This window comes from Cervus canadensis, chromosome 3 (genome assembly GCF_019320065.1).
Source record: "Cervus canadensis isolate Bull #8, Minnesota chromosome 3, ASM1932006v1, whole genome shotgun sequence".
In the NCBI taxonomy this organism is placed as follows: domain Eukaryota; kingdom Metazoa; phylum Chordata; class Mammalia; order Artiodactyla; family Cervidae; genus Cervus; species Cervus canadensis.
This window is the reverse complement of record NC_057388.1, coordinates 65,805,408-65,822,144: the sequence shown is the minus strand read 5'-3', so window position 1 is coordinate 65,822,144 and position 16,737 is coordinate 65,805,408. Positions and strand designations below refer to the sequence as shown.

Here is a 16,737-nt window from a genome sequence, read left to right as displayed (position 1 = left end):
AAGAGCACTTTTAAAAAAAGTGTTTTAAATTTGACTCTGTATTTCCTGTTCTTATTATCTTTAAAAAGGAATAAAATGATCTACTCTGTATTTTTTTAACTTCTCTAACTTTTACCTATAACATGAGGCTGTTATGAAGAAGTTGTTTACCACATGGGAAGGTATATTTTAAAAATAGAAACGTATGTCAAAATTACCCATCTTTCTGTTCATATTACTAAGTTAGTGTTGCTTATTCTCAGGGCATCGGGGTGCACAAAAGTCATTTTCAACTCTCCTTGCTTCCTTTTGATATGACCTTTGTTACTCTTTCATATTAGTGTTCTAGCAAGTAACTTATCAGGCAGGGTCTGTAGTTTTAATGCAGAGAAATGAAGAAAGTATGAAATGACCTTTTTTAAAACTTGATAAAAATCTGAACCTATTTTTCATGATTAAAAACTGAAAGTCATAAAAAAAATGAAAATCAGTTTCAGATTACTCTGTCCTTATTATCTTCATATAACCTGTAAAACCAAATCACGCCCAGCTTGGTTTTGCGTTATTGTAAAATTCCATTTGTGGCAATAGTGTTTCTTGGACTTCCTGTGGTGCTTGATTCATTAACTTCTTGTTTTTTTAAAGGATTACAACCACATCAGTTAAAGCTCCTTCCAGTTTTGTTCTAGTACAGTCATTTCTCTCAGCCCTTCCGAGCCCTACTTGCAATTCTAAACATATTTCTTTGTGATGCCCTTACAGGAATTTGTAAGTGTCTGGGTTCGAGATCCTAGGATTCAGAAGGAGGACTTCTGGCACTCTTATATCGACTATGAGATATGTATTCATGTAAGTATGCCATCAATAGTACATGGAAATCATAGTAATTTTTAGGTAGCATACATTTGATGGATACTACAATATAAGTGAAATTTATAAAAATATTTCTAATTCAAAGAACTGAAGTTGAATGATTGCAACTAATGCTTGTCTCTTAAATGAAGTAGTATGATGGTTCCTAAAGTTGAAAAATGGACTTATTTGAATTCCTCATTGTACCTTTGTTAATATTAATATTTTAATGTTTATTGCCTTCATGTTGAAGATGTAAAACATCTAAAATTCACAAAGAGTTTTTATAGTTCATTAATGGTATTTCTTTATGATCTGTTATGGCATATTTCTGCAGACTATATTACCTGATAAATCTTAAGTTCTGAGAGGATGTAGAGTTCTATGGAAAAGAGGTGTGCAGTGTTTTATATGTAGAACAGAAAAGTGGGAAATGAATATGTGCAATTATTTTTGCCTTGGTCTCAATGCTGAGTAATTAAGACAAGTAATTAATTAGAAATGACTTATTTTATTTGGAAATAATACTGTATCATAATCTTTTGAGGAGTATTGTGTGTTGTGTGGCCTCCTATAATCATCTTGAATAAGGGTCAGCTATCTTTTTCTGTAAAGGGCCCGGTAGTAAAAATCTTTGGCTTTGTGGGCCATACAGACTCTCAGAATCACTGAAAACAGCCATAAACAATACATAAATGAATGAGTATAATTGTCTTCCAATAAAAATTTATTTGTGAAGACAAGTGGCGTATGGATTTGGCCCACAGGTGTATATAGTTTATTGGCCCTTGATCATGAAGATAATCACTTCTTTTGTCTGATTTAGTCCAGACTTCTCTTGAGAGCATAGAAATAGGCTCAGATTTTATCTGTGACTGTGTAGTATTATACAAGTGAGATAAAATTTAGCCACTCTTTACTCTTCCCATTGTTAATAGCTAAATTGTTATATTGGGCACCTCAATGCCACTAAACTCTTTTTTTCTCCTTTCTTCCCTTTTTCTTTCAAACTTCCTCAACTTTGAAAATAAAGTAAAAACTCAGAATGCTTTTTTTTGATGATGGTGTTGAAGGAAGGCCATTATCAGGGTATGCCTTGTATTTTGATTTTGTTTTGGTTTTACTCATAAGGGCACACTAGATATGCATTCTGTGTGGAAAATTAGAACACGAGTATGTAAGACTGAGCATTTGAAAATGAAATGAAATTCTTTAGTTGCCTTTTGACTTCCTCTAAAAAATTTGTGGGTCAAATTATGACATATTTATTGACACACTTTATAGTAGGTATGAAATTTAATTATCCTCAGGGAGTTAATGAAAGTATAGATCCTTCTTTTCTACATAAATAACTTGATGTGAGTTCAGAAATGTCCATTAAAAGCCAGAAATAATGGGTTCCACAAGTACTATTTGGTGGTGCTCTGGCATTTTTCTGTGGTGGTAGTGGTTGGCCTTTCTCTGAGATGCTAATAAATTGACAATAAATACATGTTCTTGGCTTGGTAGATAGCAGAAACCAGCAACTAGATTTAGAGGAACTTAATAAATTAGTGATCTCAGTGTAACCTGATCCTGAAGAGGCTTCCACCTGTTGTATGATAAGGAATGGGTGGGGAGCCTGGATAGTTGTAGTTAGCCTCGCTTAGACACTGCACCCATAGACCCATAGAGCTTTGCAGGTAGAGGAGCTGGTGTTTAACCCATTTAAGTTAGCCTCAAGGGAAATAATACCAGACAACTCTGAAGTCATAGCATTTACCTGGAATTTTAAACTAATGGATGGTCAAGGTGAGTAGCCCTTCATGTGTTCTCTCCCGAGCTTGTCCTTCAAATGAAGGACTTATAGATAGACCTTTGTCTGGTGCGGGCACCACGTGGATCTCCAGTTATTCCATCCACAGTGGTTCTGAGCAGAGAAATGAAGGGAGCTGCCCTGGACCCCATCTACGCCCGAGGCTCAGGAGGGTCTGCAGTGGCCTGGTCCTCTCCCGGGAGAGAACACTGAGAGGATGCCCACCCAGCCTCCCTAGGGCATGGATCCTGATGTAAATGGCCTGCCGACTGAGTCCCCAAGGGCCACGTTAGAGGGGGGCCCTGGTGCGCTCTGAAATCCACACACACAATGTTATTATTGTGCCATAAACTCCGTCTAGCGCATTTTGTTGCCGAATTGTCCACAATGAGATTTGGGCCAATAACTACTTTGTGGACAAGTTTCTTAACCTCTCTGCATCCTGAGACTCTTTGAATTTTATACAGTTCAGGAATACCGGGAACTGTGCCGTACATCTAACGGGGACCGTTAGGAACTAATCCTGCTATCACTGGCACTTCCCAGAGAAAACAGCCTTTGGGTGCATATTAAGCAAGTTGATAACAGTTTTTGAAGTAATATCAATCTCTGGGGCAAAAAAGTTTCTCATTTGGCAGTATAAAGAGTATGAAATAGAATGTTGAAATTAATAGGCAGAATAGAGATCTTCTTACAAAACCAATCCCTTGTTTTACACAAAGGAGAAACAGCCTTGGGTAAAACCCACAGGAGAAGCATCGAGGTTTTGCTTCAGGTAGGGACTCTGAGGGTGGCTTTTCCTAAATCTGCCTTAAGGTAGCAGAAAGTACCAGTTATATCTAGTAACTAATGATAATATTAAGAAAGAACATTTGCCATTGCATATTGTCAATCCTGACAATGACCCTGGGAAACAGGAATGTGCTATTTCATCCCCATTTTCCCATCCAAGGAACTGGAGTTCAAGTCACTTGCCTTATGGCAGAGCCAGTACTGGACTTTGGGTCCTCCACACACATACTTGTCCTGTGCACTACATGCCTCTTTCCCTTGATCACACTCTCTTGCATACCTAGTAGAGATGGGGAATGCTGATCTCTTGTTTAAAGGTGATTTCAGGATCCCAGGTGATTTGTGTGGTCTGTGGTGATGGCCGTATCAAGGACGTGGCCTTCTGCAATGTCATGTTGAGGACCATGAGAAGGTGTCTCTAATCCCCAAAGGCTTCTCCATGGATGGATGACTGGGGTTAAATGCAGTGGATGACTCTGAGCTTTTACTGATCATTTATGCTTCAGGATTTTGTCTACTGTTTAGAATTTGTCTCTGAAAGGAGTGCTATAGATGAGCAGGAAGCTCTGTCAGGACTCAGGGAAAGTCAGGTTCATGCCTTGCCCCAGGACATCACTGCTCATTAATGTCACCCCAGCTGTTTTCATGGATGCGATGTTGGTGGGTTATATGCAAGATTTGAGTATGGCATAAATGCAAATCTATTTTTGATTTTTAAAATCCTACTTTAAATGAATATTGGGGCATATAGAGTGTTATAGATACAAGAAAAGCATGTTTTCCTCAAGTGAGGCTTATGTTTTTTTGTTTTCTTTAAACAGACCAATAGCATGTGTTTTACAATGAAAACATCCTGTGTGAGAAGAAGGTATAGAGAATTTGTGTGGCTGAGGCAGAGACTCCAAAGTAATGCATTACTGGTGTAAGTGATTTAAAGAGTATATTGAGAAGACTTTATTATTATATTCAATATTTAAAAATTTGACACAGCACTATATATAAAATAAGCAACAATGATTTACTGAATAGCACAGGGAACTATATTCAATATCTTGTAATAACATGGATAACAATCTGAAAAACAGTGGAAAACTCCTGAAACTAACATAATATTGTAAACAATATACATCAATTAAAAAATTGACATGTATTGATATATATAAAGGATTTTGTAGGCTTTCTTCTCAATTGCAAAATATAGCTTTATTTTTTTTGCTGTTGCCTCTAAATTCAAAATTTACCACTTGAATTATACTAATTTATATGAGTATTGATCATGAAAGACCTCAAAAATGTTTAAAAATATTTTTTCTTTAAGTTAACTGATTTTTTCATACCCTTATTGTATAATGTAACTATAAAATATGTGTATAATTATATAATAGTTGTGTGATAATTATCATGCATGATTTGCTTTCATTTTGAGGGATTTCTGTAACTAAATCACCTTGATTTGATGATTAAAAAAAATTTTTTTTCTTTCTCATAAGACAACTGCCAGAACTTCCATCTAAAAACCTATTTTTCAACATGAACAATCGCCAGCATGTAGATCAGCGCCGTCAGGGTTTGGAAGATTTCCTCAGAAAGTAAGTGGGCAGACACTCTGGTGGCCAGATAGGAGATGTGGGCACAGTGCTCCGTAAGAATTGGGAGTCCTGTGGTCAAGCTGGAGAGAATGTTCCTGTTTCTAAAATGCTGATAATCTGCTTTGGGGGGATGCTCAGTAATTCATTTCCTATATTGTTAGTCATTCAGTCGTGTCTGACTCTTTGCAATCCCATGGACTTTAGCCCACCAGTCTTCTCTGTCCAAGGGATTCTCCAGGCAAGAATACTGAAGTGGATTGCCATTCCCTTCTCCAGCGTATCTTCTCAACCTAGGGATTGAACTGGGATCTCCTGCATTATAGGCAGAATCTAGGCAGATTCTGAACCACCAGGGAAGCTAGTTTAATCCCTGCCTCCATCCTCACATGTCTTTCTTTTCTCTGTGTCTCAGATTTCCTTTTCTTTCTCTCAAAATAACGTCAATCATTGGATTTAGAACCCACCCTAAATCCAGGATCATCTGTCTTGAGATCCTTAATTTAATTACACCTGCGAAAACCTTATTTCCAAATAAGGTCATGATCATAGGTTACTGGGATTTAAGAACATCTCTCTCAAGGAGACACAATTCAATCCTCTACAGTACCTTTCAGGTATTGGCCAATAGAAGCCAATGCTAATCCTCCCCAGAACTGTAAATCCATTTGTGCGCTGCATGCTGTGCTCATTCATTTCCTATATTAGAGCGCCATCTTGTGGCTCACCTCACACGGTGCATATTCAGGACCAAACCTTCCAGAAAGAAAACAATGAACTAATTGAATCAGATAATAAATATATACTCCCTTAAGCTATAAAGCAGAGCCAAATTGCTTGGGAGTTTAGCTGACAAGAGTAAAATTTTCCGGGAAACAAATGTACCTTATTAAAAGGCACTTCTTAGAAACTCTCTTTATTTACAACGTTTAGGATCGACATACCAACATCAGCTCTACAGTGGGCTGCTAACACTGCTCTGAGCTCCTCTAAGTGAATAACTTGTTGCTACTCTTTGGAGGGAATGTTTATAAGGGAGTATTTATTGGTGTTTGAATAGTCTTAGTGGGTTATTAGGGCTTCCCAGGTGGTGCTAGTGATAAAGAATCTGCCTTCCAGTGCAGGAGATGTAAGAGACATGGGTTTAATTCCTGTGTCAGGAAGACCTGCTGGAGAAGGGAATGGCTACCCACTCCAGTATTTTTGCCTGGAGAAGCCCACGGACAGAAAAGCCTGGTGGGTACAGTCCATGGCGTTGCAAAGAGTTGGACACAACTGATTGTCTTAGCACACATGCACACAGTGGGTTTTTAACTCTGGAGCACTTGGTAATGGTTGGTACTGCAGTGAAAGTGACTTGAGTTCACACTGCTATAATTACCCCCCCCCCCCTTTTTCCACTCTGTAATGCTGGAATATCCATCCTATGGGACAACACACTGATCCGCACACAGACTCTGAGGCCAGACTGCCTGGGTTCAAATCCTGCTTCTGCTACTTATTAGCTGGGAATTTAGGCAAGCCTTTTACCTCCTCGGTGCTTGTGTTTGCCCACCTGTAAAATGGGGTAATAGTAGTATCTACTTCATAAGGCTGTCAAGAGGATTAAATCAGTTAAGAAATGTAAAGCACTCACAACAGACTGAAATATAATGTGTGATATCCAAGTATCAGCCATTATTTTAATGCACTTAGACATGAAATAGCTTTGAGCTAATTTTTCTATCTTCCTATTTATAGGTAAGGGAATAGGCCGAGTCCTATGACCACTAGTTAGTGGTAGGGCCCAGTCTCCTGAACCATTTCTACTAGCTTCAGGATCTGAAGCCATCTTTTGAGTTTTCTACTCGGCACCTTTGAGCTAGCCTGAAATAATATACTGCCCTCTGGCTGTCTCTCTGTCTATGGCTCACTCATCAAAGGCTTGGGTATTAAGTATCCACATGAATATTAATATTTATTTCCATTAGATTGGTATCATGCTTTTCCTTTGAAGGGGTCATGGAGACAGAGAAACAGCCAAGGTTATAAATTGAGGGAGGGCTGGAAAAGAAAAAGGAAACAGAGGAATAAAAATGACAAGAGAACAGAAGAATCTAACCGAGCCAAGTCCTCAGAAATCCTCACAGTGGTGTTCTTTGGAGATTCATAGGCATGACAGAACAAAGACCTGCTCAAGTTTTTCCTGCCCTTTCCCTTTGGGGATAGCTCCAATTTTAATTGTCTATATGAGACCCAGGTGGTTGATGGCCTCTCCCTAAAGACCTGATCCCCACAGACAAGTTTGCAGAGTGGCCTGTCACTCCAGATGCTGCTGGGGGACGCTGCAGACTGGCCATCGCCAGTGAGTCCCGGACAGGGCTAGTTGTATCCTGCAGTCTCCATAAGCATCTGCGGAGCTGTGTGTTTTCTGTAGAGAAGTATCCTTATTTGAGATCAGAGGACACCATGTGTCTCTTTGCTTATGTGGCTTGTTAAGCCCAAGGCATGTGTTTTTTTGATCAGGAATTACTTCATTGTTTTGAACATGACCTTGCCTTGCACAATTGGGCAACCAAATTCATGCCGGTGTGAGAGTCACTAGGCTGTTGAGGGGTTGTGCTCACTTACTGTAGGTTATTCTTGCGTGCTGTGTTGTTCGGCAGTTTGCTGGTTGAATTTTACGCAGAGGTCATAATGGAAGTGTCCTGGGTCAGGAGCTTGAGGGATTGGGTTCCAGGTCCGTGAATCTTGGCTCCTGGTTGTTTTCTGGCTCTGTAACCTCAGGAAAGTCATTCATTCCTGTGAGCCTTGGTTTGCTGGAAAGTGCAATGATTTAATACACACATCACGACCTCATGGGTAGTTGTGTCATTCAGAGGAGGGTTGGGAAAGGACTCAGTGAGCCAATATATGAAGTGACTGCTTTTGACCAGGCTGGGTACTGAGGACATAGGACTGCACAAGACGGACACGTATCCTTGTCCTCTTGAAGCTTCCATTCTAGCGGGGAGGCAACTGCATACTTATCAGGGATGTCTTGATTCATTAAAGTTGAATCTTGATGTCATCCAGAAGTCAAATCACGGAGCAGACACCATTGTGATGTTATTTGTCCCATTATGGTCTGTGAACATTAGTCTCCAAGAGATGAATTTCACATGAAAAATGAAAGCTGGTGCTTCTATGTGGTCTGCTCCTGAAGGAAACAAGGAGTCTAATACCACACCGTTGGATTCAGTCCTCACCTAAGTGCCCTAAATGCTGTGGCCCCCGCTATCCTCCCCACCATCTTTTCTGTGCCCCTCAAATCTGATACATAGTCCTGTTCTTTGCCCAGTGTGTGTAGAAATAGCAGCCTTGCATGTCTTTGCCTCTAGTGGACCCCTCTGTCCCCCCAGCCTAAGCCCACTTTGGGAAACGATGCAACGTGCATCTCAGCCATCTGTGTCCGGACCCCACCTTGACGTCCTCTGGGGCCCGTTGGTTACCCGTTAAATGAGGCCACTGTCGGTAGCCTGTTCCTTGTTTGTAGAGCACTTTTGGAATTTAAGAAAAAAACACCACAATATTAAAGTATGAAATATGCCTGTGTATAGTAGATTCTTAGCATGTATTTTTAATTATTGTTGGCTGCACCACACAGCATGCAGGATCCTAGTTCCCTGACCAGGGGTTGAACCTGCACCCCCCTGCAGTGGAAGCACAGAGTCCCAACCACGGAACCGCCAGGGAATTCCCTTTTTAGCATGTATTTTTAAGACTTGGTTTTTAAACTGGTGATGATGAATGGGAATGAAATTAGGGGGCTTCCCAATAAATGCCCCAAATAAACATGTTGCTTTTTGAATTCTTAAAAGACTTGGTTTTTATATAAATTTTGAAGTTATAAACCAAGAGTATTGTATATGTTCAACCTCTTTGAAACAAAAATACTGCTGTTTCTGTGCATAGGTATGTGTCTATAATATAAATATGTATTTTTTCCATTTTAAGGTTATGTGTGAAGTAATACATATTTGATAGCAATGTATATAGCCTGGCAGTCTTCATAGAGAAACTAGAAAGTTGTTCCTTTGCTGAGGTACCAAATAAGAGGAATTTATACCATTTTATCGGAGAAGGCAATGGCAACCCACTCCAATACTCTTGCCTGGAAAATCCCACGGACAGAGGAGCCTGGTGGGCTGAGGTCCATGGGGTGTGAAGAGTCGGACACGACTGAGCGACTTCACTTTCACTTTTCACTTTCATGCATTGGAGAAGGAAATGGCAACCCACTCCAGTGTTCTTACCTGGAGAATCCCAGGGACGGGGGAGCCTGGTGGGCTGCTGTCTATGGGGCCACAGAGTCAGACACAACTGAAGTGACTTAGCAGCAGCAGCATACCATTTTATTGAAGACTGGCTATGTTTAGCTTTTTACATGTTTTATCTCAATACCTATGACAATATTAGGAGTCAAGTTACATCTCAGTTTTATAGATAAGGAAATTATAAGCAAGGTGGAGGCAGTATATTAATCCCAGGAACTGGCAGCTTTATAATTGGAACTCTTAAATGCTAGCTAAATTAGTTGGTATGGTTGTGAAATTTTTCAAATATATTCATTTTTTCTCTGTCTTGGGTATAATCTCCCTTTGGGACTTCCTCCCTGGCTAATTTTAAATTGTAAGTCACTTTTACGAATAGTTATGAACAAAGAAGTTATAGACTAAATTATAAGCTCTGTTGGTAAGTCTCCAGCTATGAAACTGGCATTCCGACTATTTTTTTGCACTTTGCTATCACAAGTGGGCGCCAACTTTTCTTCTTTACTGAATTCACCCCATTAATATAACTACACATACCTTACAAGGTAGACTTTCATATAACAGTTCTGTATGTCTTAAAATTTAATGCATTTATATAAATTTTTATGAAAGGATATCATGGAAACACTACAGCTAGTTTTATACACACACACACACACACACACACACAATTTTTATAAGTCTTTATGTTCAATAGAGGGCACCACAGCACAGATCATGAATGTCTTCAATGAAGATTTGTAGGTTTTATTTTTTTCTCATGGTAAGCGGTAAACAGGCTGAGTTAATTTTTTCCCCTACATCAAACTGGTAAACTTCCACCCGCTATACAGATGTGTATGTATATCATTATATTGGGTTCTGTAGACTCAGGGCATCCTTAGTTAGGGTTACATGGTTTGCATAGCTATATATATTCTCAGCTGAAGCAATATAGAATACACCTAATAAACTCATGTTGAGGAAAACCAGATTTTCAAATGTGTTTAATTCAAGGAAAAACAGGTTTTGCTTTGTTTAAAGTTATTAATGGAGAAAGGAATAACTCTTGACTCATGTTATAAATAGCTTGTGCTTAAAATTCCTTTAAAATTCTAGAGGCTATTTTTTTGTTCCTTTTATAAGGGCTTGAAAATTATATACGTTTATTTTTATGGAGACTTATAAAGGTGACATTTTACTGACTGTTTTACAAAGTACTCCTTACTTTAAGTTTGAAGTTGATTTTAAGTTTGAAGTTGATTTTCTGCTATTAAATTTATTTGTGGAAAATGTGGTGTAAGTATGACTAGGGTAAAAATAGGATTTAGTATTATGATGGCAGTCACAATACTCTGACATATAGTAAATCGGATATTACTTAAAATGGACTAATTTTGCTTACTGAACCAGATGGGAAAATACTGTGAAAATTTTGTATTTTTAATTTTGGAATGAAACACTTGACTGAAAATAAAAATCATAAATACAATTAAAAAATTATTTTTGCTTATTTAAAAATTATCCATGGAGTATGGTGGCATAAATTTAGCCAACCAGACAGAGGAAATTCACAAAACCTAAACTGGGCAGATGTTTTTGCACTCAAGAGCCTGTATGGTTCTTCAGGTGTTCCCAGCCACATCCTTCTCCCCTTTCAGAATTGTGACCTAGGTGTGCCAAGCTCCCTCTGACTGTTCACCTGTGTGTCCTCCAGATGGCAGTATTAAGCAGAAAAGACAAGACTGGGAAATAATGAGTCTAATGTACAGTAAAATTGGAAATTGAATTATAGTTCAAGAAAAAAGACAGTAGCCTCGAGGTCCTGATCAACCTGGACTCTGATCACTTTTGTTTGCTGTACCCATGTGTTAGGTTACTAGCAAGTTAATAACAGTGTGTGACCAGTTCAAGGCTCAATAGAATTGCTTTAGACATGAAATAAAGCTAAAATGAATTTGTGTCCAATATCATTGGCATTAGTGCTCATTACTTTTGTGGTGTAATGCCTCGAAGCATCCAAAATCAATTTTAAAGATTACCCATTATTTTATAAAGAAAATAAAACACATTTCCAACAGAAACAAAGCAGTAAGTATAATCCCATGAACAGTTACTTGTAACGTCGTGGGCAGGAAACCGCTGACAAAAGGACACAGGAAACACTCAGTTCAAACTTCACAGCGACTGCAAGTTAATATTAATGGGTCGTTGCTATATAAATCTTCTCTTGATTTGAAGCGTTTAAAACAAGAGTGGTAAACATTTATAAATGTAGAAAATAAATCTCAAAGAGTAGTAAAAAGGATTTACTACGTTACTCCTTGTACTTGGTAAATTAATCTTTATCATGTGATATGGTCATTTACTGAGGGAACTCAGGGCAGAGGACATGGAAGAGTGGAAATATTTAGCTATTTTGCTTGAGGCCTTGCCTTTTAAAAACGCACCAAGGTTTTACTTTTCATTTTAGTAGGTCAGTAAAGAATGTTTGCTCAAAAACCATTTGTAAACCTATCTGAAGCAAAGAGGACAGCCAGATTTTGGTTTTGATACTGTGTATTTTTCGATGCTTGCCTTCTTTAAGAAATAACTGTCTTATTTGAAAGAGAAGGAAATATTCCAGTGACCTTGGTTTTTAAGTAAATTGATACGAATGATCAAAAGAGATTTACTTTTCTAATTAACTTGTTTACTTTTCTAATTAACTTGTTTTCTGCATCTAAGAATGCAGAATATAAGGTAAGTTTTGTTGGTCTGAAATACTCTATTTCTCATAGATCTCCACATGAAAAATCTGTGTTGAACAGAATCACACTTGAGTTTCAATGTTTCAGGCTTGTCCCCAACATCTGGTCTTAGTGTCTTGTGTTACATCATTGTTGAACTATTAACAGAGACTAAATTATCATATGTCAAAATCATTGCTAAAAAGAGAAAACCAGTTTTTATTTAAACATAAGGGTGTTCTTTGATATGCATTTCAGAAAAGACACATTAACTGATAAGATGAATTTGAGCATGTGTACCTTTTGCTACAGGGCACTTTTTCATTCTCCATGTAGTTTCATTCTCCATGATGTACTAGCTGAAATCTGTTCTCCCTTTGTGAACTTTGATCTTGGAATGTGGGAAGGCTAGTATGTACTTATTACAGACTTATCATACTTTAATTACATATATGGTAAAACTGGCTGGGAGCAATTTTATTTAGTGACTCATTTTAAAATACATACACTGCTGAAGATTTTGGAGAAATTTCTAGTCAATCTTAAGTATTCAAAAAACACTCCCTCTCAATTGAGCCCTTGTGAACCTGTATATAAGCATCTTTGTAAAGTTTGAAAATGTAAGACATGCTGAGAAATGTATTGACTTTTTAATATAGTTTTTAATAGTCGTTGAAAGTTTTGATGTTTCATGACAGCCTAACCAATAAAGATCACAGAACTGACATGCTGGTTGGCAGTAAATTTTTTAAAGGCAGAATAAATTTCTCTGACTATCTAAGCAAAATATTTCCATAATTAATCCACATGGTCATAACAGATGGTTAAATTGAAGAAATGTCCTTGAAGTTATTCTTTTAACAGATGTTCTTAACTATTAGCTTCATGTTTTTACTCACCTAAATTTCCAAATAATCGAATAAAAGTTAACATATGCTTTCATCCTTTTAATAGGGAGAGTCTGTAATTGATGCCAAGTTTGCCATAGTAGAGAAATCACTTCAGTGGCATATTTCTGATGTTTTCCTCTCTCCCACCCTATAATTGTCCCTCCCTGCGCACTGATCGTGTCTTCTTTTTTCTTTTACATAGGGTTCTACAGAATGCACTTCTGCTTTCAGATAGCAGCCTTCACCTCTTCCTGCAAAGTCATCTGAATTCAGAAGACATCGAGGCGTGTGTTTCTGGGCAGACTAAGTACTCTGTAGAAGAAGCAATTCACAAGTTTGCCTTGATGAACAGACGTTTCCCTGAAGAAGAAGAAGAAGGAAAAAAAGAAAATGATATAGATTATGATTCAGAAAGGTATTTCCTTGCATTTTGATTTAACGTATACGTATTTATATAACACATCGTACACATATGCGTGTGTATAGACATATACACACACTCCACTTTTTGTTGATGTAATACTAAGATAATGAAAAAATTAATTGACTGAGATTTTATTGAGCTGTGACAGCTCATCATAGTAGTCTTCACACACACCTCCACACTGAATTAATGAATGCAGTAGAAATTCAATTATCTGCATTCTGATTATGTGACTTTCATTTAGTCAGACTTGAATTATTCGCGTTTAAATTATCTAGCTAAAAAAATATCCAACTGCACTCCAAATGGCTAATTAAAAGTCCAAATTTCCTGTCTCTCTTTGTGACTGGAGATAATTAAAGTTCTCCTCTGTTACTCAGGCTTTGAGTGTGTTGTGAAAACCAATTTCCTCTTTTTATTATTTTCCCCCCTCTCTTCTTTTCCAGTTCATCCTCTGGGTTTGGACATAGTAGTGATGAGAGCAGTTCGCACGGATGTAAAATGAGCACAGCTCCGCAGGAAGCCTGAAAAATAATTCTAATGTTACCATTTTAGGAATAGCAAATTGTGTCCAGTCATAGAGAATAAAGCTTGCGAATAATATATTCTTACCTAAAGCTAACTGTCATATTAAGTATTTAAATTCGTAAAGATGTTGTGTTGTTTATTAGTGGTATTTTTATGTTGTCTTATTTTGGCTAAGCTTCTGTGAAAAGCTAAAAGCCTGTGAATGCAGCACTCTCCTTGATCAGCGCACGCTATTGGTAAAACGAGATCCTGCCCTCAGATGAAATGATTTATATGTTTAAACAAAATCTAGTTGGCTTTATTGCATTTTAAAAGATAGGTAAATAGGTAGCATTTCAAATCCAGATGGAGCATTTCTCCTTGTATTACTGGGGCAGTGTTAGCATAAACACAGCAGGTATGTGTATGACTTACGGCGCAGACCAGAATGCCTCTCTCAGACAGGCAGCTGGAATTTTGTGGGTACCTCCTCTGCACTGGAAAAACACTGAGCTTTGGAATGGTTGATTGAAATATTTTAAGAGCGTTTAACCTTTTCATTATTCTATTTCACACTTAGATGGAAAATGTATCTTACGAATAGAGACATGTTAAAATAATGTTTACATCTTTAAAAATGAAAAGCCCAGAAATAGCTCTAGTCATTTTGCTTATATTTGCAATGTATAGAGGGCTTCCCTGGTGGCTTAGCAGTAAAGAATCTGCAATATATAGATTCAGAAATACATTTTCATTGTCCAAAATCAGCTTAAACACATGGTTTCTGGGAACAAACCGTTTGTTTTCATTATCTGTGTGTAATTAGAATTAGAGGTTCATGATTTATTTTCTGACTTAATGTGCAATTTCTTATCACTAGATAACTTTCAGTATCAGTGACAGTTGCTTGTTAAGTTAAAAGTAGGATCTTATAAAAATTAATAAAATTTGCCAGTAAATATTCCCATAATATAGAAAAGGATATGAACTTGCTAATTTCAGAATTAATTATTCATTTTTAAAAAGTCCTTTGTTTTAAGGCATCTGCCTAAGGATTGGTATAATTTAACAAAATGTCTTTTTTTATAGTGGTCAAAGATAAAATATCTTAGATAAACTACATTGAACGTCAAATTTCAGATGAGGCAGCATTTTCTTGAGATAACTTCATATTTCTTTCTTGTTGAATGGTATGAAATATCTCTGAAATTAACAAGAAGATATCTTATATAAGGGGGATAACTTGTTGCTTTAATTAAATGTTACCTCACCCTCATTTTAACTAGGAGTTTATTAAAAGTTACTGTATTATTTTAAAAAGTCTGTGAAATGCTTTTAACTGAGACTCAACAGAAAAAAATTAAATTTAGGATACGAATGATTTCCTTAATTTTGCCATTTTGTTTTCTGTTTGGTCTAAAATGTTATTGAACTTTTTGTAAATATTTTTATTTAATGTATCTTGGATCTTACTACTTTTATCATCTAAGACTCATTATTTTAATACTGGAGAAAAAAGATTTAGCAATTTCTTTTTATCTTGCTGACATGTGAAGTTTGCCATTAAGTCATTTCAGTGTGGTCACCAGCTCCTTGGCAATATGTATTTGTATTCATGTTCTGTTTTACAGTAGTTTTGAAAAGCATATATCGTGCCACCAATTGTAATTCTTAGATGATGAGACTATAGCTGTCAAAATTGATATTAAGTAATGTGTAATACTGTGGTATGTAAACTTCATGAGATCATCATTTTCACATTAAACATGAAAAAAATAACTTGTTTGTTGCTTATTTTATACAATATATTTCTTCTGACTTAGATCTAAATTCAGTATATTTCTGAATCATCAGTAATTTTTAATGGATAATTTTGGTAAAATTTGATTTCATATTCACTGTAGTTGTATACATTTAAGGCGTTTAGCCTTGGTTTGGTTGTTTTGATATCTAAGTACTGGCTTCTTAAAACTGATTTCCCAACAGCTGAGAGATTTAAATGAACTTCAGCCCCTAGTGGCTTTCTTGCTTTGTTCAAGTCTCGTATTATTCTCTGGCATATTTTTATAAAGCTTTCTTTAGACAAAGAAAACAATTACTTACATAACTAAATAAAATAGATGTTTATTTAAAACTATTTAAAATGTAACAAATTTAAAGAATTCTTATCCTGGATGCTTTATGATTTGTATACAGCAAAACTATATTTCTCTGGCTAATTCTGAAAGGACATGCTATTCACCTATTAAGCTAGTTTATGTGTTCTGTTTCAGAACTGATTTTATGTATAATCCAAAAGTGTCAACAATGAAAGTCAACAACCTGTTACTTAGGGCTTCTTTCAAAGTCTCACTTGGAAGAAAGTGATTAAAGAAACTGAGTTAAAATTTCAAGTTTTAAAAATTACTAAGGAAAAACAGAAATGCTACTCTTGAGTTATGTACCTTAAGATATTAAATACCCTGCAGGAGCTTTTTAACTCTAGTTCACATTTTACTAAATAATTAAATACAAACAAGTGATATGCAATAACCTTACTATAGTAAGACAAAAAAAATTATCTTATGGCTCTTAAGAATTTAAACAAATTCATTTCGCTTAGCCACAGTTACCATTATATCCCAACATTAAATTGAATGTTGTTTTGAACTCAGTTTGTTTTTTGGTGCCTTGAGGATTCATCATTATTGAGTAGCTGTGGTACAGATAAGGTTTTCAATATTTCAGCCATAACGGAAGACACTTTTCCATGAAAGGCTTCTAAAATTTTAAGACAAAAATAGCAAAAGCTTATTCTATTTATAAGTAAGTTTTCTTAATATTCAAGTCACTTAGTTGATATCCTGTGAATATAACGCAGCATCTTTTCAACAGAGGGACAATTTATTTCAATACAATTTTCTGCTTTTGTT

General features: G+C 36.6%; 1 protein-coding gene across 3 annotated transcripts in view; it reads left to right on the top strand.

The window, feature by feature from the left end:
* The window catches only part of SNX10 (sorting nexin 10), a 66,097-nt gene extending 50,493 nt beyond the window's left edge, over nucleotides 1-15,604 (top strand). For all 3 annotated transcript variants that reach the window (XM_043463357.1, XM_043463358.1, XM_043463359.1), the window contains exons 3-7: nucleotides 742-828; nucleotides 4,240-4,340; nucleotides 4,909-5,007; nucleotides 13,097-13,309; nucleotides 13,765-15,604. In XM_043463357.1, coding sequence (XP_043319292.1) covers nucleotides 742-828; nucleotides 4,240-4,340; nucleotides 4,909-5,007; nucleotides 13,097-13,309; nucleotides 13,765-13,846 — 582 coding nt within the window. In that variant the 3' untranslated portion in view covers nucleotides 13,847-15,604. The remainder of the gene's footprint in view (nucleotides 1-741; nucleotides 829-4,239; nucleotides 4,341-4,908; nucleotides 5,008-13,096; nucleotides 13,310-13,764) is intronic.
* Nucleotides 15,605-16,737: the final 1,133 nt, after the last annotated feature.